General features: G+C 47.0%; 3 protein-coding genes across 14 annotated transcripts in view; 1 reads left to right on the top strand and 2 right to left on the bottom strand.

Moving 5' to 3' along the window:
* Window positions 1–21: 21 nt before the first annotated feature.
* Window positions 22–9,682, bottom strand: FOXRED1 (FAD dependent oxidoreductase domain containing 1). Of its 5 annotated transcripts, none has more exons than XM_054441553.2 (11): window positions 9,351–9,682; window positions 6,987–7,207; window positions 5,564–5,674; window positions 5,187–5,305; window positions 3,625–3,719; window positions 3,218–3,319; window positions 2,779–2,855; window positions 2,431–2,591; window positions 1,627–1,756; window positions 974–1,078; window positions 22–714 (listed from the first exon to the last, which is right to left on the bottom strand). In XM_054441553.2, the coding sequence occupies exons 1-11, from the start codon at window positions 9,433–9,435 to the stop codon at window positions 460–462; spliced, it is 1,461 nt and encodes a 486-aa protein (XP_054297528.2). In that variant the 5' UTR covers window positions 9,436–9,682; the 3' UTR covers window positions 22–459. The 5 variants fall into 5 exon arrangements, with proteins under 5 accessions (XP_054297528.2, XP_054297529.2, XP_063527668.1 ...); XM_054441554.2 differs by having other exon boundaries at window positions 974–1,075; XM_063671598.1 differs by lacking the exon at window positions 6,987–7,207 and having other exon boundaries at window positions 9,351–9,376.
* Window positions 9,683–9,740: 58 nt separating this feature from the next.
* Window positions 9,741–15,710, top strand: SRPRA (SRP receptor subunit alpha). Its single transcript, XM_054441552.2, has 14 exons — window positions 9,741–9,954; window positions 10,556–10,639; window positions 10,932–11,095; window positions 11,309–11,469; window positions 11,722–11,881; window positions 12,012–12,165; window positions 12,367–12,458; window positions 12,564–12,682; window positions 12,821–12,907; window positions 13,204–13,376; window positions 13,472–13,685; window positions 14,105–14,268; window positions 14,355–14,453; window positions 14,600–15,710. Exons 1-14 carry the CDS (start codon window positions 9,838–9,840, stop codon window positions 14,726–14,728), a joined length of 1,917 nt encoding a protein of 638 aa, XP_054297527.1. The 5' UTR covers window positions 9,741–9,837; the 3' UTR covers window positions 14,729–15,710.
* A 278-nt stretch (window positions 15,711–15,988) lies between these two features.
* The window catches only part of FAM118B (family with sequence similarity 118 member B), a 49,808-nt gene continuing 40,102 nt past the window's right edge, over window positions 15,989–25,694 (bottom strand). For 3 of the 8 annotated variants that reach the window (XM_054441556.2, XM_054441557.2, XM_063671601.1), the window contains 4 exons: window positions 24,290–24,418; window positions 21,858–22,143; window positions 17,164–17,223; window positions 15,989–16,525 (listed from right to left, as the gene is read on the bottom strand). In XM_054441556.2, the coding sequence (XP_054297531.2) occupies window positions 16,512–16,525; window positions 17,164–17,223; window positions 21,858–22,143; window positions 24,290–24,418 (489 nt within the window). In that variant the 3' untranslated portion in view covers window positions 15,989–16,511. The remainder of the gene's footprint in view (window positions 16,526–17,163; window positions 17,224–21,857; window positions 22,144–24,289; window positions 24,419–25,694) is intronic. The other 5 variants (XM_054441558.2, XM_054441559.2, XM_063671602.1 and 2 more) reach the window with 2 other exon arrangements.

Raw genomic sequence — 25,694 nt, 5'->3', positions numbered from 1 at the left:
AGAAGAGACAGAAGACTGGAGGGAAGGAGTTAATTACATGTATTGATTAATGGATAGGGTAAACAGACAAAAATCAATAAACCTGAGCCAGGCTGCCCCAGAGTGCTCCCATGCCTGGGCTCTGTCTGCTAAGAGGGTCAGAGGCAGTCTTTCCTGGTCAGTGCCAGGATGGAGCCAGTCCTGGGCCAGGGTGCTCAGGCCTCCAGATGGATTGCCCTGGTGGGTGACATCAGTATGGGCTACAGATCAGTCCTAGGATCCCGCTCATCACTCGCTATTGGCCTGGGCCTCAGTGCCTGCACCTGCCCAGCCATGTGGGTGCAATGGCCTGCCTGAGAGGAGAGGACACTGGGGAGGGGGAGAAGGCCTGGCACAGTGCTGGGGAAGATGGAAGCAGCAAAGAAGGCTGTGAACACAGCCAGGATGCAAGCCAGTGGAGCCAGTGCAGAGCACACATGCTCAGATGATGTTGTTCTCTTGGATCTTCTCTCCCAAGTAAAAGCGGGTAAAGAGGAAGGGGCTCAGGTCGATGGTCTGGAACCTGCCCTTCAGTATCATCTCTGCTACAGCTCGCCCAACGCCAGGGGCCTGCTGGAGCCCGTGACCACTGAAGCCAGTAGCAAAGTACATGTTGGCAACTAGCGGGTGGGGGCCCACCACGCCATTCTGGTCAAAGGTGTTGTAGTCGTAATAGCCGGCCCAGGCGCTCTGAACCTGCGGGTACACAAACACTAGGGTTCTCAGGAAGGCTGTAGCCACACTCCATCCTCACTCCTCGTCAGGGGTCAGCACAAAGTACCCTCTACCTGCTGCTGAGGGGTCTATGGGATGGGATGTGTCCAAGAAATTCCTTAGCAGTTGTGACATGAAGGGACTACGGCAGTCACAGGTCTGAGGGGACCAACGTGCTCCACTGTCATCTGTCCCATCCAATGTCCAAAAATAAAAAGGAAAACCAGCCCTTGCCAGTTACCTTCAGAGTCTCAAAAGCTGGGATCCTCAGGGCCAAATGGGGCCACACCTTGTCCTGGAAGAAATCATGGTCCACTTCCAGGTTCGCTGGGTCCGGTTCTTCCTGCTGGAGTGAGAGGTGGGGACAAGGCTTACATTGCCTGGGACACAAGGACAGACACAGACTTGTTTAACAATCCCTGTGCAGGTAGGGGATGGGGAGAAATGGTCCCAGTTCAAATCTGGAGGGGGCTCTAATATCAATTAACACAGCACGCAGCCCCCCAGAAAAGCCTGATTCTTTTTCTTTCTTTTTTTTTTTGAGACAGAGTTTTGCTCTTGTTGCCCAGGCTGGAGTGCAATGGCGCAATCTTGGCTCACTGCAATCTCCGCCTCCCGGGTTCAAGCGATTCTCCTGCCTCAGCCTCCCAAGTAGCTGGGATTACAGGCGCCCAGCACCACGCCCAACTAAGTTTTTTATTTTTAGTAGAGATGGGGTTTCGCCATGTTGGTCAGGCTGGTCTCAAACTCCTGACCTCAGGTGATCCACCTGCCTTGGCCTCCCAAAATGCTGAGATTACAGGCATGAGCTACTGTGCCTGGCCAAAAGCCTGATTGTTTCATGACAATTATTCTATGTCTCCTTGCCGGCATGTCCCACCCCACTCAGCTTACCTCAGTGGGGCTACGACCACCTAGGTAGTTGCTACCTAATCCTTCCCGGCGAAAATAGGCTCCACTGGTGTCTGCAACAAGCGGAGTCTCTAGGCCTGGTCCCTGGGGGCAGTGCCATACATACACATACCTGCCACAACCAGTGTGGTTACGAACTGCAGAAACAGCATGGCCGGCAACCCTCCCCAACCCCGTCCACCCCGCACCCCCACACACCCTCCCCAACCCTGTCTACCCCGCACCCCCACACACCCTCCCCAACCCCGTCTACCCCCCACCCCCACACACACCCTCCCCAACCCCGTCCACCCCCCACCCCCACACACCCTCCCCAACCCTGTCCCGATACACACACACCCTCCCCAACCCCATACACACACACACACCCTCCCCAACCGTGTCCACCCCCACCCCCACACACCCTCCCCAACCCTGTCCCCACACACACACCCTCCCCGACCCCATACACACACACACACACCCTCCCCAACCCCATACACACACAAACACACACCCTCTCTGACCCCATACACACACACTCCCTCCCCGACTCCATACACACACACACACACACACACACACACACACACACACACACACACACCCTCCCCAACCCCATACACACACACACCCTCCCCAATCCCATACGCACACACATACACACTCTCCTCAACCCCATACACACACACACCACACACCACACACACACACACACACACACACACACACACACATGCTATCCAACTTTGATGTCATTTCTTTCTTTCTGTCACCAACCTCCTCAGCTGCCCGGAGCGCAGTTACCTTTTCCTCGGCTCCACAGGTAGCTTGGTGCCCTGCAGGGTGCCAGGTGGCCCCTCTCCAATACCAGCCAGCGCTGCGATTTGCGCAGACCAGGCTCCGGCTGCGTTGACCACAATGGCGCATTCCACAGGCTGGTACTCCAGGCTGCAGTCCATCTTCACCTGCAGACACCAGAGGGTGAGGGGTGGAAGGCCTGGACCACATACCAGGCACCCTGAGAGATGCACTGCTTCCTGAGCCTTAGTTTACCCATACTGGAAAGTGGGTCAAAGAAAACCAAAACAAGGAGAGTCACTACCTTCCCTGTCCCTCCATTTTGGTAAAGGACATCACAGACTAGAAACTTACATGGACTTTATGGATCCTTTTCAAGACCACCGCTTTGTCATCTGTGGTCAACATGCGTTGAGATGAAGAGACAAAACCTGCAGAGAAGAAAATGAATAGGCTGTGGAGGCGCTGAAGAGGAATGAAATGGGGATTTCACTGGTTTCTTAAGGAAAGAAAGCTGGAAGGATGGGAGCTTTCCTACAGACACTGAAGCAAACGGAGATGAGGGAGCTGGCATTAGCTTGGCCACACTCTGACAGGACAGTGCTGAGGTGCAATCATCAAGCAGATCACAAGTCACAACGCAGCTCAGTGAGGAGCCCGGGTCAAGATGCCTAGGACCTGCTCTCGGGGAGACCCCTTTCCCCCTCCAGCCCTTGCTTAGCTTGTGAGTGAGAAGATAAGACCTAGTCTAGGCCTATGCCCCAGTTGCTAGAGGAAACAAGCTCAGACTCACGTGTCACCTCTCCCTGGCAGAAAAGGACTCCCAAGGACTGGACCTTTCGCCGAAGGCCCTGGAGCAGACACCAGGGGTCAAACCAACCTTCGTCCTCCATCCCTGTGATAAGAAAAAGAGAACTCACAAAGAGGGATGAGGACTTCTGCTCTTGGATTGTATTTCCTGTGTCCCCCAAGCCCTCTCTAGGGCTTGTAAGCTGGGGAAGGTCATCTTGACCAACTCAACCACACAGACAAAGCCTGCTGAAGGCCAGAGAACTAGCATGGCCCAGGGCCGTTCCTGTGACACAGGAGGGAAGTGTTCCTCCTTCAGCTTGGCTGTGGGGTACCGAGACTCCCAACGTGTAGCACCCCTTAGTCTCCATCTTCAGGAAAAAAGCTGTCCCCTCTGCAAGCAAGCCTCACCGTAAGATGCCAAAGCCACTCCCTCTGTGTTTATCCAGGGAAACTTGTTCCGAAGCTGATCAGGAGACATCAGAGAAATTTTGGCTCCCACCTGCCTGAGATAAAACGTGTGGGTCGGTGTATGTGTCAGAGAGGGGAGTGTGCAGAGGGATGAAGTATGGACCCTAACTCCACAAGTGGGGAGTCCAGCTCAGTCATGTCACTTCTCTGCCCCAAATGCCCCTATTTTTCCTCATTGCTGAGTGGCTGAAGACCAAGCCTCCTAGTCAGGCTCTTCAGCCTTGACTGCCTTTCCTTCCCTACTCCCTTGTCTCCCTTCAGCACACATAGCTCCCTGCTATCCCGGTCTATTCCATGACTTTTTTTTTTTTCAGTGAGTCTGGCTCTGTCACCCAGGCTGGAGTGCAGTGGTGCCATCTCGGCTCACTGCAACCTCCTCCTCCTGGGTTCTAGCAATTCTCCTGCTTCAGCCTCTGGAGTAGCTGGAATTACAGGCGCACACCACCACACCCAGCTAATTTTTGTATTTTTAGTAGAGACGAGGTTCCACCACGTTGGCCAGGCTGGTCTCGAACTCCTGACCTCAGGTGTTCCATCTGCCGTGGCCTCCCAAAGTGCTGGGATTAAAGGCATGAGCCACTGCACCCAGCCTATTCCATGAACTTTCACAACAAGGTGGTGACCTTGCTCCCTCCACTCCTGCCCGGACCCACCTCCTCTCCACTCCTTGTACAATCCTGCTCCTGAGCACAGGTATCTCCTCTGGGACACTGTCCCTCAAAGGCAGCATAGCGGACGCACCAACAGAACACTCACAAGCCAGACTGCTGGCTTCAAATAAAATCCCACCGCCACCACTTACTAGCGCCTTATGCCTCAGTTTCCTCATATGTAAAATGGGGATGTTCTGATGATTGAATGAGTTAATATCTGTACAGCATTTAGGATATTAATTGATGTCACTGTGAGACTTGGGTGTTTGTTAAATAAACATAAAAATAAAGCCTCTGGCCATATTGCATCACAAAGATGCCCACCCTCACCTGAGCATGAGAATCACTTAGAGCAGGGGTTGCCAAATCCGACCTGCTGCCTGTTTTCATAAATGAGCCACACTCCTTCATTTGCACTTTTGTCTATGGCTGCTTTCATGCTGTGATAGCAGAGCGGTTGGATTAGAGACTGTACGGCCAGCAAAACCTAAAATATATACTATCTGGCCCTTTACAGAAAAAGTTTGCTAACTCCTGACTTAGGTTCTTGTTAAAAACCCAGATTTGTGGGCTCCTTCCCTAGAGATTCTGCTTTATTAGGTCTCGGATGTGTTCCAGGTGGTTTTCATGATCTGACAAATTAGGAAGCACCTTGCAGTGTTTTGTCCATATCCGTCGTACAGCACTCACAGGGCACTGCAGGTCTGTGTATTTCCTTCCTGACACACTGAGGTCCTAGACCGCAGGGATCTGTCTTATCAGCTCCACTTTCTCACTTCCTAACCTGGTGCAGGAGTCACCCAACATCTTTGGCTGCCAAGCAGCTGAGAGGCTGTGCCAGGCACCCACCTCTGCACTTTCACGTTGCTCTCCATGGCTGCAGCATCCTTTTCTGAAGCCAGCAAGAGGTAGCCTGAGGGGCTGAACCGGAGGTCCAAGGGAGGGGCATCGACTACGGCCAGGTACTCCTGTATGCAGAGAGAAGCTCCTGAAAGAGACTGACTTAAGGATGCCAGGAAGAGTTCTCCTGCCTTCTTCCCCCACAGCTCCCCAGGCTCCGTGCCCCAGACCTTGAGGCACCACCACTAGGAAGAAAGGCCAGGGCCCCCCTCTCCTAGTTGGCTGACCCATTCTTGCTCTCTGGCTACCTTGCTAGCTGGGCTGCTCCCCACTCTGGGCTAAAGGAGGGGTAACCACCCCAACATCCCAGATACCATTGCACCTACATTGATATTCCGTAGAAAGCTGGCTGAAAAGAGGGAGAGCTGGATGTTCTCAGGCAATGAGAACTGCTGACAAATCCCACCTACTGAGAGCCCAGTGGAGGCCTGTGAATACTGTGGAAAGACAAGAAAAGTTGAGGTAGACAGTATCCTATCACATGTGACTAGAGTACTGCAATGAAAGCTTCGAGCTATACACCTAAAGTTGAAGGGGAGTCCTATTTGCAAGTCTATAATCTAAGACCCATGTGTAAGTCAACTTGAAGGCAACGGTGTTTAAAATCATCAACAGCGGATGTGCAGAGCAGAGAGGGTCAGTCATCTGGCAAGAGCTGACACAGTGGTACAAAATGGTAATGGCCTGGAAGTCCAAGGGCAGGCGATTAACATTTGATCTACCATTTGGAAAACGAAAGGTTATGATTGAAGTAAAGTAGCAAGACTCGTGGCTAGCTGGCAATGCAAACGGGAACATCTAAAGTGTAAAAACCAGCCGGGTGGGTGGCTCATGCCTGTAATCCCAGCACTTTGGGAGGCCGAGGAGAGCTGATTGCTTGAGTTCAGGAATCCGAGACCAGCCTGGGCAACATGGCAAAACCCCATTTCTACAAAAAATACAGAAATTAGCCAGGTGTGGTGATGCATGCCTGTGGTCCCAGCTACTCTGGAGGCTAAGGTGGGAGGACCACTTGAGCCTGGGAGGTGGAGGTTGTACTGTATTCCAGCCTGGGCAACAGAGCAAGACCCTGTCTCGAAATAAATAAATACAATAAAATGCAAAAAACCTCAGAAGTAATGGGACCCAAAAGAAGAAAGTTGAGGGCTGGGAATGGTGGCTCATGCCTGTAATCCCAGCACTTTGAGAAGCCAAGGTGGGCGGATCACTTGAGGTTCGGAGTTCAAGACCAGCCTAGGCAACATGGTGAGACCTCATCTCTACTAAAAATACAAAAAATAGCTAGGCATCAGGGTGTGTCCCTGTAATCTCAGCTACTCAGGGGGCTGAGGTAGGATAATCACTTGAACCTGGGAGGTGGAGGTTGCAGTGAGCTGAGATCGTGCCATTGCACTCCAGCCTGGGTAACAGAGCAAGACTCTGTCTCAAAAAAAAAAAAAAAAGAGAAAGTTCAGACACTTAATTATAGCTTGAATGCAGGCTCTCATGACCAGAGCTATGAGATCTCGAAAAATCCAATATTGTGATATCTGCTTTCAAAAGAACAAACCTTATTGCCAAGCTTCCCGGTTCGACTGAGGAAGATCCTAGGAAAATTTCTCAACAAGGTCCAAAGCACAATCTCTGTCCGTTGGATCCCCTGAGATTGAGGTCTTCCCCTCCTCTCCTTCCCTTGTCGCTAGAGTCCTTAATAAAATGTGAGTCATCTTTCTTGCCCCACTCATGACTCTGCCCTACCCCAGACCTCACCGTGTGGTCCCGTTCCACCACTAGCACTCGAATAGCACCTCGTCTGCTCTCCAGCTTCTTCAGCCAATAGGCCACAGACAAGCCAAGCACCCCACCTCCCACGATCACCACATCCGAGTGCTCGGGGGGCAGGTGGCTGGTGTCTTGCAGTAGATCACAGGACCTTCCAGGCAGGATCGACTTGATCTTCTTCTTAATCTCAGACACCTTTCCATCCCAGTCTGTGGGATGTAGTGAGGGTCAGAGGGCCAAACATTTCCTTCCCACATGGCTGGGGGGATGGAGGATGGGTACAGGAAAAGCTGAGCTAAACAGACACATGAGTTGGCAGTCCCCACTGTCAGCCCATCTCAAAAGGTCACCTTGCACCCAACAGTGTTGCCACAGTTTTCTGAATAGTCCACATGCCATCAGTCTCCCTTTTCATGCATTGTGCCAAGCACTGCAAGATTCAATTTCCTAAAATTAATTTTCTACATTACCTCCTGCATAGACTTCTCCTGATCCCAACTCACATATTCAACTGCACTGTCATCCCCACTTGGGTCTTCCAGGCGTCTGGACCAAGAGGCCCTGGCACACCCCAAGTCACGGCACCCTCTGAAGCATGGCACCTCTAAGCGGTGCCATGCTTATCCTGGATATCCATCACCACCACCAAACCTACATTTATATCCTATCTATAATCAAGTCCTGAGGGCTCTGGCTTCCAAGTAACTCCTCAATCTGTCCCCTTTCTTCCTCTGCCACCATCATCCTAGGCAAAGCCACTATCATCTCTCAACTGGACAAATGCAAAAGCATCCTAACTGTTCCCACTGATTCCCCACTTCCATCCCACCCCCTGCTGCGAACATTTTTACAATATAGCTAGAAATATCTTTTCAAAACACAAATTTAATCACAAACCCTCTTGCTTAAGACCCTCCAATGAGTTTCCATTACTCTAAGAACCAAAGTCCAAAGCCTTAAACAGAGCCCGTAAGATACTGCACAATCTGGCTTCTGTTCATCTTATCCTCCCCTACACTCCAGGCCCTTTAGTTCCTTGATGGCACCTTATTTCCTCCCACCACAGGGAACCTGCACGTGCTCTCTGCTTTTAAACTGTGTCCACTTCCTTGCCTAGTTAATTCCTTGCTTGGGAAAGCCCTTCCTGACCCCCAGACCAGGTCAAACTCTACATGATCTCTTGGACACAATTGCAGTTTGTATTGTTACATACTCTAAAATCCATGAGGGAGGAGGCTGTGTTTACCTTCACCACTGAATCTCCAGCCTATCGCAACACCCGGCATATTCTAAGTGCTCAGTAAGTATCTTAAATAAATGAATCCTTTTGCCATTTCATACCTCACTCAAACTCTTCTCAGCAGCACTGAAATCTTTCTTTGGTCTGGCCTTAGCTTACCTGTCCACACTACATTTCATGCTACTACTCACACCGTCTATCTAGATGGCTTTTGCTAGTTCCTTGCATAAAAACAGTATTTTTCTACTAATCTGCACTCAGTTATTTAGAGACTGGAACACACACCTTTCTTAAGCCAGTAAACATCCTTCAAAGCTGATCGCGGTTCCCACCTGCTCCATGTACTTCTACCGTTATACTAGCTAGCAGTGCAAAGCCTTAAGTTGAGTTCTATCGAATCTTTTTTTTTTTTTTTTTTTGAGACGGAGTTTCGTTAAATCGCCCAGGCTGGAGTGCAATGGCATGATCTCGGCTCATTGCAACCTTCGCCTTCCGGGTTCAAGCGATTCTCCTGCCTTAGGCTCCGGAGTAGCTGGGATTACAGGAGCCCACCACCACACCTAGCTAATTTTTGTATTTTTAGTAGAGACGGTGTTTCACCATGTTGGTCAGGCTGGTCTCGAACTCTTGAGCTCAGGTGATCCACCCGCCTCGACCTCCCAAAGTGCTAGGATTACAGGCACCGCGCCTGGCCTCTATCCAGTCTTGAACTGGCCTACTGTCTATTGAAATTTTCCCTCTAGGTACACTCTAGCCATTATCCAGAACATTCACTGAATCCCGTCTTCTCTTCACTCCTTTACCGCAACAGCACTAAGTACAGCATCCTGAACACGGGCAGGACTTAATGCACATCTGTGCCACTGATTATCAATCAGTCTGACTGTAAGCTTAAATGGAGAATAATGTGAGACCTGCCACCTAAGAAGGGCCGCCTTGGGAGCCATACACCTGCACAGCCCCTACAAGCTCTGGTAGGCAAGCTTACCCCCTTCCCCAAGCCGACCCACTGTCCTGCCAGTGTGGGCCATGGTTTCGGGTCCTGAAGGACACACAGTCGGAGGTTGGGGACAACCCAGAACCACAATGCCCTCTGTCGTCCTCAACTTTACCCAGAGAAAAGCCTCCTCTGCGCGTGCCTGGCCTCCGGGTCAAGAGGCCCCGGCCCAAGTCGTGCGGCAGAACCCTCCGAATCATGGCCCCTCTGAGCCCGGACCCTCTAAGAGCGGCACTGCTGCCTCGCTATTATCCCGGCCGTCACTGCTCCGCGCCAAACGCCATTCAGACGAGCGCGCCAATTGGCCAGCGGCCCTCAGGGCTCTGCCCCGCCCAATGCTATAGGTGGCCGTCTCCCCGTGACCTCTCCTGGAGCCCCACCCAGGCCCGCTCCCACCCGCCATTGGCTGGCCTTGCGATACGTCAGTCCTGCGCGCCCCCGGGCGGAGATGGGGAGGGCACCCGGCGTTCTGAGCGGAAGTACGGTTGAGCTGGTTTCCGGGGCCACTGGTGTGACGTGTCCCGCGCTTGGCGCAGCAGGAAGCGGCGACGATCGCGGCCTGAATTCCCGGCGCCGGCCCCAGCTCCAGTGCCGCTGCCGCCATGCTCGACTTCTTCACCATTTTCTCCAAGGGCGGGCTTGTACTCTGGTGCTTCCAGGGCGTTAGCGACTCATGCACCGGGCCCGTTAACGCGTTGATTCGTTCCGTGCTGCTGCAGGTACCGTCCCCGTGGGATCAGAACTCCAGGCTCTTCTTTCCTGACCCGATCCATGGTCCCCTTCGACTCTATTCCGCGCCTCCTCCCACCCTCCCCGCCCACCTCAAACTGACCACTCACGCGTAACCCGGACTCCGCTTCGTTTTCTCGTCCCCTTCAGACTACCCCGCAATTTAGTGACGGCCCCCACCTCTGGTGTCTGGACTCTAGCCGAATTCCGGCGCCTTTGGGATTCCCCTCCGCTCCCTCTATTTATCCCCAGCAGCTTGGTTTTGTTGTTTCGAGCCTAGGTGAAATAACAGATGGGAAAACACCTTTACAAAACTAAATGGTGTATAGCTGCTAGTAATCTGATTGTTTATATGGCTACTTCCCTTTTGGCTCCCGTGTGTCTTGCTCTCTCTCTCACCCCTTTCCCCCAACTTGGTTATCTTATTTCTGGTGGAATGCCAGAGAGAAGTGCCCCAGCATCCTCTTGTCCTGGGGACAGATTTGAGTTTGGGGGAAATGTTTGGCTCTTTCCCAAAGGTAATCCAAACCCGGGGCCCAAACCTGGGTTTTCTGGGGATGGTCTGAACACTGAGACATACTCTTTCTCCAGGAACGGGGAGGTAACAACTCCTTCACCCATGAGGCACTCACACTCAAGTATAAACTGGACAACCAGTTTGAGCTGGTGTTTGTGGTAAGTGGGGTGTTGTAGAGGGACGATTGCATTGTTAACATAGTCCTGATTATTAAGAGAACTCTGATTAATTGCAGCCAGTGTATATGATGACGTAACTGAAAAAACTAGAAAGGTAGATGGGGGAAAACAGCAGCTACTGGGCCCAGGCAGGGAGCCTGGCTGCCTCTCAGGACAGGGAAACCGGCCAGGTAGCTGAACCTGTCTCTGAAAGCCAGGGTTGAGTTGGCGTCCCTCCATTCTAGGCTGGCATGTAAGCAGATCTGTTGGCTCTGTTTCTTCCCCTAAACAGGTTGGTTTTCAGAAGATCCTGACACTGACGTATGTAGACAAATTGATAGATGACGTGCACCGGCTGTTTCGGGACAAGTACCGCACGGAGATCCAACAGCAAAGTGCTTTAAGTTTATTAAATGGCACTTTTGATTTCCAAAATGACTTCCTGCGGCTCCTTCGGTGAGGGACCTGCCTTCTCTAAAATCAATTTATTTCCATGATTTGATGACCTCTCTGAAGGTGGTTCAAAGGTGGTAAATTGGTGTGTTCAAAGACATTCCTAATTTGCTACCCAGTTCTCATTGTCCTCTTGGGTGTGAGAGTCCTTTCTCTGGACTGTTATTTTTCCTCCTGCACGGGGTAGAAAGATAAACCATTCTCTTTTTTGTTTAGTGAAGCAGAGGAGAGCAGTAAGATCCGTGCTCCCACTACTATGAAGAAATTTGAAGATTCTGAAAAGGCCAAGAAACCTGTGAGGTCCATGATTGAGACACGGGGGGAAAAGCCCAAGGAAAAAGCAAAGAATAGCAAAAAAAAGGGGGCCAAGAAGGAAGGCAAGTTTGAGTTCTTTGGATATACTGGGACACAAAAGGTGTTAACACGGTGCTAAGGACTGAGGTGGTCCCTCCTTTTGTCATTGCTTACCTGCTTCTCACTCAAATGGTCACCATCCTATAATCCCCAGGCCTTGTGAACTCCAAGATGTTTGGTCCAAATTTCCTTTGAACAATTTGGAAGACTTTTAGCCATTGTCTAGTGGTTGGGATTGGTCTTCTTTTTTCTTCAGTGAGTTTTTTCCCCAACAGGTTCTGATGGTCCTTTGGCTACCAGCAAACCAGTCCCTGCAGAAAAGTCAGGTCTTCCATTGGGTCCTGAGAATGGAGTAGAACTTTCCAAAGAGGAGCTGATCCGCAGGAAGCGCGAGGAGTTCATTCAGAAGCATGGGAGGGGTATGGAGAAGTCCAAGTGAGCACTCTTTCTCCAGTACTCTCAAAATACTGTTACCTAGACACAATGGGTGCAAGGGAGTTCTGGTCTCTGGCTCATGTTTCCTTTCCTACTTCACCATAACTCTTTGTATCATAACCTGTTGCAGCAAGTCCACGAAGTCAGATGCTCCAAAGGAGAAGGGCAAAAAAGCACCCCGGGTGTGGGAACTGGGTGGCTGTGCTAACAAAGAAGTGTTGGATTACAGTACTCCCACCACCAATGGAACCCCTGAGGCTGCCTTGTCTGAGGACATCAACTTGGTAAGAGGTAACGGGTCAAAGTGAAGGTTATATTTAATAACAAATTGGGAGGAAGTAGAGTGTGGGAACATGATACTTGGATTTGAATGAGGGGGAAGTTATACTTGGAGCTTCCCCAAATGAAAGAGATAGAGCAATGTGGACTTTTTCCTCAGAGACCTTAATGTTCCTGACCCCATCTCCTTTCCCCTTATCTTCCAGATTCGAGGGACTGGGCCTGGGGGGCAGCTTCAGGATCTGGACTGCAGCAGCTCCGATGACGAAGGGGCTGCTCAAAACTCCACCAAACCTAGGTAGGGGAATTTCAGGTGGGGGGTGGCATATGCATCTGCAAAACTGGTAAGATACAACTCCTACCTACTGGGTTTATGTGTATTTGTAATCTCCTGTCCCTGCAGTGCGACCAAGGGAACACTGGGTGGCATGTTTGGTATGCTGAAGGGCCTTGTGGGTTCAAAGAGCTTGAGTCGTGAAGACATGGAATCTGTGCTGGACAAGATGCGTGATCATCTCATTGGTAAGTCTGAGGACCGGGCTGACTCATGTTCGCGGGATAGGGGTAGTTGAGAGCAGAATCACCTAGCGTTTCTCACCTGTACCATAAAGATTGGTCATTGCTGACATGGAACTGACATACCTGTCCCCCTCTCCTCAGCTAAGAACGTGGCTGCAGACATTGCTGTCCAGCTCTGTGAATCTGTTGCCAACAAGTTGGAAGGGAAGGTGATGGGGACGTTCAGCAGTAAGTACTCCCCTAAGTGAGAAAGTGCTTATGTGTAGCTTAAGTGCATAGACCTCAATTCTTACTAGGTATGTGACTTTAGGCAAATTCCTTAATCTCTAAACCTCTGTAACCTGGATTTTAAGGGTTATTGAGAGGATTCAATGAGTTAGTCCTTGTAATGTGCGTCTGTTCTGGATTTCTGGGACAAGAGTCTAATTAACTGTCTTAGTCCCCTTAGCTCAGAAAGGTGTTAGGCATTTTTGAGAGCATTCCCCGAGTTTCACAGCTGCAGCCTCCTCCACCTCCCCTTTCAGCGGTGACTTCCACAGTAAAGCAAGCCCTACAGGAGTCCCTGGTGCAGATTCTGCAGCCACAGCGTCGTGTAGACATGCTCCGGGACATCATGGATGCCCAGCGTCGCCAGCGCCCTTATGTTGTCACCTTCTGCGGCGTTAATGGAGTGGGGAAATCTACCAATCTTGCCAAGGTCAGTGCAGTTCCCCAGCCTGTCGCTGATATTTCTGTACTTCTTGTGTCTCAAAATCCTGACTTTAGGTGACTTTTGTCACTTCTTTTTCACAGATTTCCTTCTGGTTGTTAGAGAATGGCTTCAGTGTCCTCATTGCTGCCTGTGATACATTTCGTGCCGGGGCTGTGGAGCAGCTGCGTACACACACCCGGCGTCTGAGTGCCCTACACCCTCCAGAGAAGCATGGTGGCCGTACCATGGTGCAGTTGTTTGAAAAGGGCTATGGCAAGGATGCTGCTGGCATTGCCATGGAAGCCATTGCTTTTGGTACAGTGCACGGGGAGTGTGGGGGCTTATTTGGGGTCCCTTTTCCTCCTTGGGTTCTCTTGCAATTTGCAGAAGATCAGGCTTGTGCTACTACAGACTCGTTTCTCAATTACAGTAAAAAGTCAGATCAGTTACTTGCCATGCTTTGCTTTTGGGTAATAGATGTAGTTGCAGGCAAAGCTAATATACCTTAACCAAAGAAACCTGAATTTGGTCACCTTTATCCTGTTGTCCTCCTTTTCCTGAATATGTTTGGTGATGGCCAAGCATATAATCAAGTTTTTCTCACATTACCTTGGAACCAAATCCAGAGCCCAAGACAGTGAACAGGTAGCCAAACTAGGACTTTTTGAGAGGAAGCTGGGAATGAGCATGAGTGGTAGTCCAGGTGTTCAGAGTTGACTACTTTCTTTCTCTAGCACGTAACCAAGGCTTTGATGTGGTGCTGGTGGACACGGCAGGCCGCATGCAAGACAATGCCCCTCTGATGACTGCCCTGGCCAAACTCATTACTGTCAATACACCTGACTTGGTGCTGTTTGTAGGAGAAGCCTTAGTAGGCAATGAAGCCGTGGACCAGCTGGTGAGAGCGTGGGCCCAGTTCCCTTTACAACTTAAGCTTTGGTCAATTTAGATGGTTCTTACACTTCTATCGCTTTTTCTTTCCAGGTCAAGTTCAACAGAGCCTTGGCTGACCATTCTATGGCTCAGACACCTCGGCTCATTGATGGCATTGTTCTAACCAAATTTGATACCATTGATGACAAGGTAAACATGAGACTGGAGGGTGGAATGGGCATCCTGCACAAAGGAACTGAGGCTGCAAGGAAACCTTGGCTCCAGCGCTTCCTGTTCCTGAGAGGGTGAGTGAAAAGTGGGCTCGTGTTGATGAGCTGTCCTCTTTCTCCACTTAGGTGGGAGCTGCTATTTCTATGACGTACATCACAAGCAAACCCATCGTCTTTGTGGGCACCGGCCAGACCTACTGTGACCTACGCAGCCTCAATGCCAAGGCTGTGGTGGCTGCCCTCATGAAGGCTTAACGTGGCTCTTGCCCAATACCAAATCGCCGCTTTCCCCACAAGCCCTTCTTCCTGTATCAAGAATGTGCTTTAGAGTATGTGAGCAACTTGTCTTCAGTGTAGTACAAAAGCAGAGTGAGGGGGCTTGTGGCTCCTTCCAACCCCACTCCCCGTTCAGCACAGCCGCCATCTGCAAGGAGGGCCTGATCATGTTACAATCACTGCCCTCTGACCCTCTCCCAGCGGGCCTCCCCCTTCCTACTCAGGCACCCCCTTCACTCTGCCTACAGACTCAGTCTTATTACAGCTTTGACCAATGGTTGGAACCCAACACCAGAGCTTTGCTAATCATTAGTGTGGTCAAGAGCCGTCTGAGCCTAATGAGTCCCAGCTGCATTAGGTTAAGAGACTCTTCCAGAGCCAGCACCAGGTCTTCAATGACACCTCTCCCTAGGACACACAGCCTGCAGGTCCCCGGGACCTGGATGACACCCGCCTCACTGTGGCAGTGTATTGCCTGTTAATTGCTGCTAATTCTAATTCTGATGATGACTCCTACTCCATTGTTTACCCCAAAGCATCAGCTAGGCTGGAGTGATTTGTTACAAATGAGCAAAAGATGAGTCCTTGCTTCCCTCAGAAATAAAGGGAGCTCAGCTGCAGCGTTGCATTGGGCTTCTTGGCCTCCCAACTCTTCCCACTCCCAGAATCCAGAAGTAAGCTCTGCATGTTCCCCTTCCTGGGAGGAAACCAATTGTCAGGAGGATATATGTTGACCCCCTCCCCTCCCATCCTTCACCTCCTAAGCAGTCCTGGCTTTTCCTCATCACTCCCCTCTACAGTGCCTGGTAGACAAGTGCTACATTGAAGAATACAAACCTCTTGTTAAGACTTGTCCTGTAGCTTGATATTAACAGATGTGCTATTAGTGCAATAAGGTGAAGGCTGTCTGCCCAGAGAAATAAGTAATTTATATAAGAAAATAAATTTCATAAATAAATTACCTTTTAGGTCTTGGAGTTCTTTTATACAGGATTCAAAACTAAAATTCCACAACACACTAACTGTAGTTCTAGGGCATATGTATGGTCAGGACAACAGAGCAGAAGTTGATAATGCTCCAAGGAATCAGGTAAGTAAACGGTTGTCCTGAGAATGAGATCACTCCACCCCAAGGGGAAAGATCGGAACCTTTAAACTTTGGGTTATTAAAATTAAGCTTACCTAGTACCTTGATGCAAGTTAGAGTTTCCTACAATCACTCTAAAAGTAGAGCCAGGGTCCTGGCAAGTAAATGAACAAGCTTTTAATACAGCTCAGTTATGTAAAATACTGTACACTGTAAAAGATCTAGAAAACTAGAGCTTCAAGTCATGTTTTAAAAAAGCCATTAAGCTTAATTGAAAAACCAAGTATAGAGTACAAAACTGCAACAAGAGCCACAGTGATTCCATGGCATCTAGACCCCAAGTCCTTCATGCAGAGCTGCAGCCAGTCAGTGGAGGTATCACATTGGTGTGCTGTGTGGACACAAGCATGTCCAGCCTGGGGAGTGGGTTGGGAGCTGCATTTGGGTCCTGCTGTCACTTTTATTCTTGAACTTGAACAGGCAGCAGAATATCAAGAACCAGGTGGTATGAAGGATTACGCTGGAACATTCCCCCCTCTTCTACCCTGCCCTTCAACCTCTGGCTATTGTTACTGTCTGGGAGTTGTGTTGAGTTCTTGTAAGTTTACTTGTTAAACACTGTCCGTAGTAGGGCCTTACAGCTTGGTCTAAACAGTGGTGATTTCTCTAGCTCGCTCATGTACTACAGCCTGTAAGGAGAAAGAAAAGAGAACAAAATGAAGTTTCACAAAACAGGTTTATGCATCAGAAGCTGCAGATACTTAAGTCAATCCTAACCCTTCAGAAGGCAAGACAGCAGATTCTAGGAATCTTGCAATTTATTTAAAATTTTATTTACTTTTTAGAGACAAGGTCTTTGTCACCCAGGCTCAAATGCAGTGGCACAATCAGCTCACTGGGCTCAAGCAATCCGCCCACCTCAGGCAGCAGCCAGGACTATAGGCGCACAGCACCACACCTGGCAATTAAAAAAAATTTTTTTTTTTGTAGAAACGGCATCTTGCTATGTTGCTAGGCTGGTCTCAAACTCCTGGGCTCAAGCAATCCCCCCGCCTTGGCCTCCCAAAGTGCTGGGATTACAGGCCTGAGCCACCACACCTAGCAGTACTTTTTTTAAAAAAATTAACTGATCATTTCACTAGATTGTAATAGACTTGATAGGAAAAGATAGAATCCTTAATGGGTAGGAGAGGAAAATCATTCTCTACAGTGTTTTTTAAAATTTGGCAATGTGAGGTCCAAAGTAACATTCTCTATAGTCTTAACCAAGGACCTAGAAAGACTTTCTGCTACAGAGTGATAAATAGTAGAATAGGAAACAGTATACCTCTTATTTCACTGTGTGCTGCAGATGAGCCATTTAGCTGACCTTCTCTCACCATCCCTGCTAAATAGAGGACATCAGCATCAGACATTAGACTGAAAAGCTAAAACTTAGTAGTAAAAAGAAAACTAAAGGGAGATGAGGACATATGGTACGATTGAAAAGGAATGGGCATTTAGAAATGAAATAATCATTGAGAAGATAAGGAGGCAGAGAGGATAAACTTCTCAATAATTATTGAGAAGATAAGGAGGCAGAGAGGATAAACTGGAGTAGTCTTTAGACTTGCATTACCTAACAGGGAAGCAGTGAGTTTCCACAGTGCACTATGATTGCTTGTAAACAAAACATTTTACATTTTACATACAGGCAACATGTGTCTGCTGCCCCTAAACAGTCTAGAGGGCCAAGTTTAGGTAAAAATTCAATCTCATCAGGGATGGGCAAATGGCATGTGAGTGAGCAACTTCAAATAGAAGAGTGAAAAGTAGCAGAATACTCCCACAATATAAAATACCGTAGCACTAGCCATATGCAGCTACTTAGTTTCAAATTAAAAATTCCATTCCTCAGTCACACTAGCCACATTTCAACGGTGCAACTGCCACATGTGGCTCCTAACTATGATACTGGACAGTGAAGATTATACAGTATTTTTATGACTGCAGAAAATTCTACTGGATAACACTTGGCATAGATAATAGTTCAGAAAAAGTAAAAAACTGAACACATGGAAGAAAATAGTAATTAGAAATATGGTCAATTACAGTATAAACAGGCATGGTACTCAAATACACAAATTGATATTACCCTCGTAGAAAACAATTTAGCAATATTTATAAATTACTGAAATGTTCCTGATCTTTGACCTGATTACAGTGAGAACTCATCAAGGAAATTACTGGAAAAACTGAAGAGATACAGATGTTATTTTCACAACATGACTTACAAAAAACTGGCAAAAAAAAGATCAGACATTGCCTAACAGGAATAATTAGGTAAACTGTAACACCCCTACTGGAATATAAAAGTCAATTAAAATAGTGGTTACAAAGATAGGGATGTGGGAAAGTGTACGATCCACTACTGAATTTTCAAAGGACCAAACAAAAAAACTATATTTTGTTTACAACTGTGAAAAAATGCACAGGGAAAACTTCATCAGCAATGTACCAAGGCCAGGTGCTGTGGCTCACACCTGTAATCCCAGAACTTTGGGAGGCTGAGGTGGGAGGATTGCTTGAGCTTAGGAGACTGAGAATAGCCTGGGCAACATGGTGAAACCCCATCTCTACAAAAAATACAAAAATTAGCTGGGCATTGTGGTATGTGCCTTTAGTCTCAGCTACTCGGGAGGCTGAGGTGGGAGGATCGCCTGAGCCCGGGGAGGTCAAGGCTGTGGGGAGCCATGACTGTGCCATTGCACTGCAGCCTGGGTGAAAAAGCAAGACCCTGTATCAAAAATAGTAATAATAATAAAATAAAAATAAAGCCAGCACAGTGGCTCACGCCTGTAATCCCAGCACTTTGGGAGGCTGAGGTGGGTGGATCACGAGGTCAGGAGATTGAGAGCATCCTGGCTAACACAGCGAAACGCCGTATCTACTAAAAATACAAAAAATTAGCCGGGCGTGGTGGCGGGTGCCTTTAGTCCCAGCTACTCGGGAGGCTGAGACAGGAGAATGGCGTGAACCCAGGAGGTGGAGCTTGCAGTGAGCCGAGATTGCACCACTGCACTCTAGCCTGGGTGACAGAGAGAAACTGTCTCAAATAAATAAATAAATAAATAAATAAATAGGCCCGGGCATGGTGGCTCACGCCTGTAATCCCAGCACTTTAGGGGAGGCCAAGGCGGGTGGATCATGAGGTCAGAAGACCAAGACCACCCTGGCCAACATGGTGAAACCCCATCTCTACTAAAAATACAAAAAATTAGCCGGGCATGGTGGTGGGCGCCTGTAGTTCCAGCCACTCAGGAGGCTGAGGCAGGAGAATCACTTGAACCCAGGAGGCGGAGGCAGGAGAATCACTTGAACCCAGGAGGCGGAGGTTGCAGTGAGTCGAGATTGCGCCACTGCACTCCAGCCTGGCGTCAGAGCGAGACTCCATCTCAAAAAAAGAAAAAAAAAAAAAGAAAAGTACCAAAACGACTGCTTGTATGGTAATGGATTATAAGAATTATTTTTCTTTTTCCCATTGCTTGATTTTTCCAAAATATGCGTAACTACATACTACAGAATCCTTTGAAGACAATTAATTTCCACTATGCAAAAGTGAGTATACAGCACGATGCCAGGCACATAGCAAACGCTCAGTGTTAAAAAACAAAATAACAGCAAAAGACCTGTAACCTCTTATTAGTCTATATCTACAGAGACTCAAAACATTATGCAAGGGTGAAAGATAAGGTTACCTCATTTCAAAATGAAATGATGTTTTAACCTGAAACTGCTCTACTACATTTCACATGACAAACTCAGCTGACCATTCCCATAAAGCACTCTGGCCATACTGAAAATCCTTGATTTTGTTTAAAGATACAGAACACCTTAATGATGGGTAACTTTGGGGAAAGCTACTCTGGTAGGAAGCCTACACAGCTAATAAAAGAATTTGTGCCATTCCACAATAGCAGTTAAGGTTCCTTAGAGCAATCTTAGTGGACTAAGGAAACTTACTGCTTCTTTGTTATGTAATGCAACAGTCTAAAGACATATTTATTTTTTGCTAAGATTTAGTGCAACAGAAACAGTTATGCAGATGGATTTTGCTGTTTTCAACTTTAGCATCTTTCCCCAGCATATAGATCAAAAGAAATATGTAGAACTTGGATATGTATGTCTTGTTAATGAAAACAACATGTGCAACAGAAAAGCCTTCTCAAAGTCTCAAGTGTGGGCAAACAACAGCAGAAGAGTCTAGAACACTGCAGGATGCCAGAAAAACTCATTTCCAACAAAGAATAGTAAATAGTTTTCACAAATGAGACTTGTTCATGTGGTGATGGTTTTTAAAAGTCTGGTTCCATCAAAGCATAGCCATGGAAGAAGCTGTGTAATTTTTCATTACAGGAGAATTCTACTTGAAGCCATCTGATTCAGTTAAGAAATCTGGGGATGATTTGATTTAGGAAAACTGCTTTATGTTTATTAAATTACCTGTATGTTATTTATTTTAGAAACAGCGTCTTGCTTTATTGCTCAGACTGTAAGGCAGTGATGCAATCATAGCTCACTGCAGACTCCAACACCTGGGCTCAAGTGATCCTCCTGCCTTAGCCTCCCAAGCAACTGGACTACAGGTGTGTGCCACCACACCTGGCTAATTTTTTGCACTATGTTGCTCACACTCATCTTGAACTCCTGGCCTCAACTGATCCTCCCACCTGGGCCTTCCACAGCGTTGGGATTACAGGACAAATTACCTGTACTTTTGCCCTCCTAAGATGCATTCAGGTTGACAATGAAAATACTTAACGTAAGTTTTCAGGAAATATTCTGTGCACAACAGCAAAGTTTTTTTGCAATTAGATGGATGAGTCACACTAGCCATACTCTGGAACCTGGCAATGTGAGGTTTTGAAAAAGCATTCTTCAGTTTAGCTGATACCAAAAATGTTTGTGTTTTGTGCGGTTACTGGGAATTTGCCTGCAGCCACTAATCAGCTGAATCTTTAATCACCATTTTGCTCTTTATTGTTAGAATGTGGAGGTAAAATATCAAGTGAATGATACCTCATCCTCTGACTTGAATACCACCGTTATCCGTTTCCAAATAGCATTTCTAAAAGTTAGTATGTTTGTAAATATAATACATAATCATCATAGAAAATGCCAATACGGAAACCAAAAAATCAACACTTTAAATCCTACTAAAGACGGCCATTTAATTTGGTAAACATTCCAGATATATTTCTACACGCACCAAAAAAAAAAAAAAGTACAATTCTATATGAATATAGCTGACCATGGTATTTACAATCTGCTTTTTCTTCCTTTACTCATATGTCTCTAACTTTTTTTTTATGGCAATGAAAACATTTTCCCTTCTATGGTTTCATTGTATTTCATCAATTAAATAAATACTGGCATATCTGTAGAATCTCTCTACTAATTTTAGGTTCCTTCCAATTTCTTGCCACCACATTCAATGGCGATTACATTCCCACACATGCATCTTTGTACAATTGTGTGATTGTGCGATCATCCAATTATCTCCTTATGAGAAACTTCTTCTAGGATAAATTGTTTTGATGGGATTTCTAGGTCAAAGATTTGAAAATTTTTGTTACATCCTCTAATTTACGGTCATAAAAGTTGTACTAACTTTATGTACTAACCTTTCCACAAATACTCCATGAATAAATTTATTTTCTCACAGCCTTAGCCAAAACTGAGTGATCTTTCTTCTCTATTTTGTAATCTAATTCAAACTGCATTTCACTGATAACTAGTGAGGCTGAACATCTGTTTTCTTCATTCTTCCTATGTCTATATTGAACTGCTCGAGTATTCCTTTTTGTCTGTCTTCCCATAATCCAAGTGGCACTTTAACCCGAACACTGCAGCCTCCTTTACAATGTGGTCAGTCATGACATTCCTCATCTTGGCAACTATTTTGCCCATGACATCACAAATACACAAAGGGCTGAAGAGCTGTTGTTCTCTGATTCCCCTCAGCTTCAAAATGCATCTTACCTGGTCTACCCCTTGTGGAGATCTCACATGTCAGTCGCCTGAAATACTCTGGAAGATCAGCATAGTCATCTCCATAGGAGATGACTTTAATCCCCTTGTCCAGCATGTTTTCTCGAAGCTTTTTGAACTCATCTACGTCTCCTCTCCGGACCAGCATGAAATGTTCTAGGTCAGATTTATGCTTGACAGCCTCCAAGAAAAGGGCCTGGAAAGTGGTGTCATCCACAGTCCAGCCACAGCCCAGGAAAAGAAATGACTTGTTTTCATAGAGTTTCTGAATCTCTCTCTGGAAGGAAAAGATACAACATATTGACATTGTGAAGATACACTCAAGGCAAGTCTGAAACAAGAAGCTCATGCTACGTTGAGCAGACTGTGATGACCAATTAAGCAAGACTTAAGTGGGCTGGTGTGTCCCATCAAGGAGTGTGAGCTGTTGCTTATTGCTGTAACTTGATGATTGGTCTAAAATTTTATCTTTACCTGGCATTCTTCTGTAGGCTCTCTAATCAGGGTTTCATAGAGCTGGTGTCAGTGTACTGGTCCAGTAGTTTACTTATTTACTTTTTGTTTTATATATTTTTTGAGATGGAGTCTCACTCTGTCACCTAGGCTGGAGTGCAGTGGTGTGACCTCGGCATACTGCAACCTCCACCTCCCTGGTTCAAGTGATTCTCATGCCTCAGCCTCCCGAGTATATTACAGGTGTGCACCACCACACCCAGCTAATTTTGGTATGTTTAGTAGAGACGGGGTTTCATCATGTTGGCCAGGCTGGTCTGGAACTCCTGATCTCAAGTGATCCACCCACCTCGGCCTCCCAAAGTGCTGGGATTACAGGTGTGAGCCACTGCACCCAGCCAGTAGTTTACTTTTTTATTTTTATTTTATTTTTGAGACAGAGTCTTGCTCTGCCACCTAGGCTGGAGTGCAGTGGCATGGTCTTGGCTCGCTGCAACCTCCTCTGCCTCCCAGGTTCAAGCAATTCTCCTGCCTCAGACTCCCAAGTAGCTGGCATTACAGGCACCTGCCACCACCCCCAGCTAATTTTTCTATTTTTAGCAGAGACAGGGTTTCACCATGTTGGCCAGGCTGGTCTTGAACTCCTGACCTCATGTGATCTGCCCACCTCGGCCTCTCAAAGTGCTGGGATTACAGGAGTACTTTTTTAGATTTATGTGCCCAGAGGTCATTGGGCAAAGAGTAGGTCTTCATATATCTTAATCCTTCCATTTCTGGACCATATTTGCCTTTTTTTGTCTCACAAACTGAACTGTGAATCACCAGAGAAGACAATTCCATCATCAGATTTGCTCAAGGAAAGGCGTTTGATACTTAGAACATCAGTATGTGTGTGTGTGTATATATACACACACAAAAAAACACAGAAATGACTCTGCCTAAGGGATCACTCAGTGTCAGAGATGGATGCAGTTATGGCAGATGTTGGGAAAGAATGGGTTAAAAAAAAAAAAAAAAAAAAAAGTCCCTTGTGCTTTAGACAATACATTTTCTCGGTCTTTTGCCTCATTATTTGAAGATGCTATCATCTATATGACCCAGTCCTGAAAATAGCAAACAAGATTCTTAGAGCTGGGGGGCAGCGAATACTTCTGGTTTGAACATGTTTATCTGAACAAATCGAAAATGTGCATCCCAAAAGATCAACAGGCTTTTCACAAAGAGTAAGTGTGAATAAATGTGGTTAATTCAATATAAGCCCATTGCCATTTATACAAAGTCTCTTTAGAATGTATTCTCTAGTAGTAGTTGGTTTGTAAGAAGCTGCCTCAATTATTTCTGACACAGAGAGGGCTATTAATAAACCAAATGATGATAAAGGGTACTCATGTGTCCTTTGTATGTGAAGATGATGCCAGTGATGACATGCCATCTGCTGGTTGTCAGTTAAGTACAAACAAAGATCATAGGGTTTGACACCTTAAGAGAAGTTCTACATTTCCTAAGACAGCATGCACACCCACAAGTTAAGAAGCACAGGAAGAACGTCTGACTTTCCAGTTTCTTTCTTTTTTTTAGAGATAGGGTCTTGCTCTGTCACCCAAGCTGGAGTGCAGTGGCTCTAGACACAGCTCACTACAGCCTTATATTCCTAGTCTCAACTAGTCTTCCTGCCTCAGCCTCCCAAGTAGCTGGAACAGCATGCAACATGATGCCTAGCTAATTTTACTTTTGTAAAGACAAGAGTCTCGCTATGTTGCCCAGGCTGGTCTCGAACTCCTGGCCTCAGGCGATCCTCTCCCCTTGGCCTCCCAAAGTGTTGGGATTATAGGCATGAGCCACTGCTCCTAGCCCCTGACCTTCCGTTTTCACTTAATGAAAAGAAGATGTTCCCCTGTAAGATCTATGGCATATTTAGAGAGATTTCCCAGGAAGGAGTTCCTGAGACCAGCAACATCAGCCCCACTCACCATGACTTCAGTGTTCCTGAGCACGTTCTGATATCCAGCTGGATGAAGGACAATTCCACTAGGGTTGGTGTAGACTCCATGAATATGTAACACGCTCAGCTTACGCTTCTCCTGAGCCCACTCTAGGACCTGCACGACATACATATAGCCCAACCAGCTTGGCAGGGCTGAGCACCTGTTTAAAGGTCACAACGGGCAAGAGGCTGTGTTGAGGACTAGACTTCTGACATGAACTCTCTAGCTTATGATATAGGACAAGAATGCAAAACCTGATGTGGTCTAAGTTTCCACTTCAGGAACGACTGTCAAGAATGATAGCAGCAAATTTGGTGATTTCTCTTTGAAAATAACCATCAAAAATTACAATTTGTCATAATTTGCAGAAACAACAGGGACCCTTTGCACTGGTGACATGCATGAGAGCTATGGACAACTGCTTCAGTGATCGCCCCAAGAAATCAAGCCTCTGCATCCAGGCCCTTGTGTGGCCCCTCTTCGGAGTGACTCCAGGCTAACCACATGGCTTGCTCTTAGCCAATGGGATACTAGCACACACACACAAGCAGAAGCTTGAAAAGTGTTGGCACAAGAAGTCTTACTTCTCTGGTGTTACTTTTGGAATCCAGCTGTCACGCGAAGAAAGTGAAGAAGCCTGGGCCAGCCTGCTAGGACATATATGGCCTGGCCAACTGCTTGCAGGGAAGTATGGTCCCCTTATATCACTCAGCCCTGGTGCGGCCATCAGATGTCTGCAGGTATGTGAAGAGGTGCAAAAATCGGCAGAAAAAATGCCTGGCTGAGTCACTGAGCCCAGTTCAAATTGTTAATGTACTTTATCATGGGCAGATATTTGTTGTTATAAGCCACAAAGTTTCAGGGCCATTACTTGTACAGCAATAGATAAGTGATAGAAAAATCACTTCAGTCACCTCTGAAGAACCTAAAAGGCTGCCAGCAAAGAACAATCATTTAGACAACAGTGAAAGCAATAGCCACCTGATTCCATGGCTCCATTTTCCCAAGGACTGGAGACAGCATACATTTATTCTTATCACATTTTGGAGAAATAGGCTATGAATCAGGAAAGTAGTCAAGAGGCACAGAGATTTAGAATTTGAATGTTACTAGGCCCCATTCTGACTACCAGTAAATGTCTTTAACCATTAGACTGCAACATTGCCCCTAATGTGAGCTGAAAATACAACGCAAATCTTGAGGCCCAAGGATGAAATGAGAAGGAAAACATCAAATGTGATAGATATCCTAAGCTTTTAAAAGGTCCTTATGCTTCTGATATCCATGAACACACTGGGTCATAATCTTTGGAAATTTTATCACAAATAGCATAGAAGCTACTTGAGCTGCTAGTTTTAAAATTTCAATCATTTGTTTGTTTGTTTTTAGA

This window comes from Pongo pygmaeus, chromosome 9 (assembly GCF_028885625.2).
Source record: "Pongo pygmaeus isolate AG05252 chromosome 9, NHGRI_mPonPyg2-v2.0_pri, whole genome shotgun sequence".
Lineage (NCBI taxonomy): Eukaryota > Metazoa > Chordata > Mammalia > Primates > Hominidae > Pongo > Pongo pygmaeus.
This window is presented reverse-complemented; position numbering and strand designations above follow the sequence as displayed.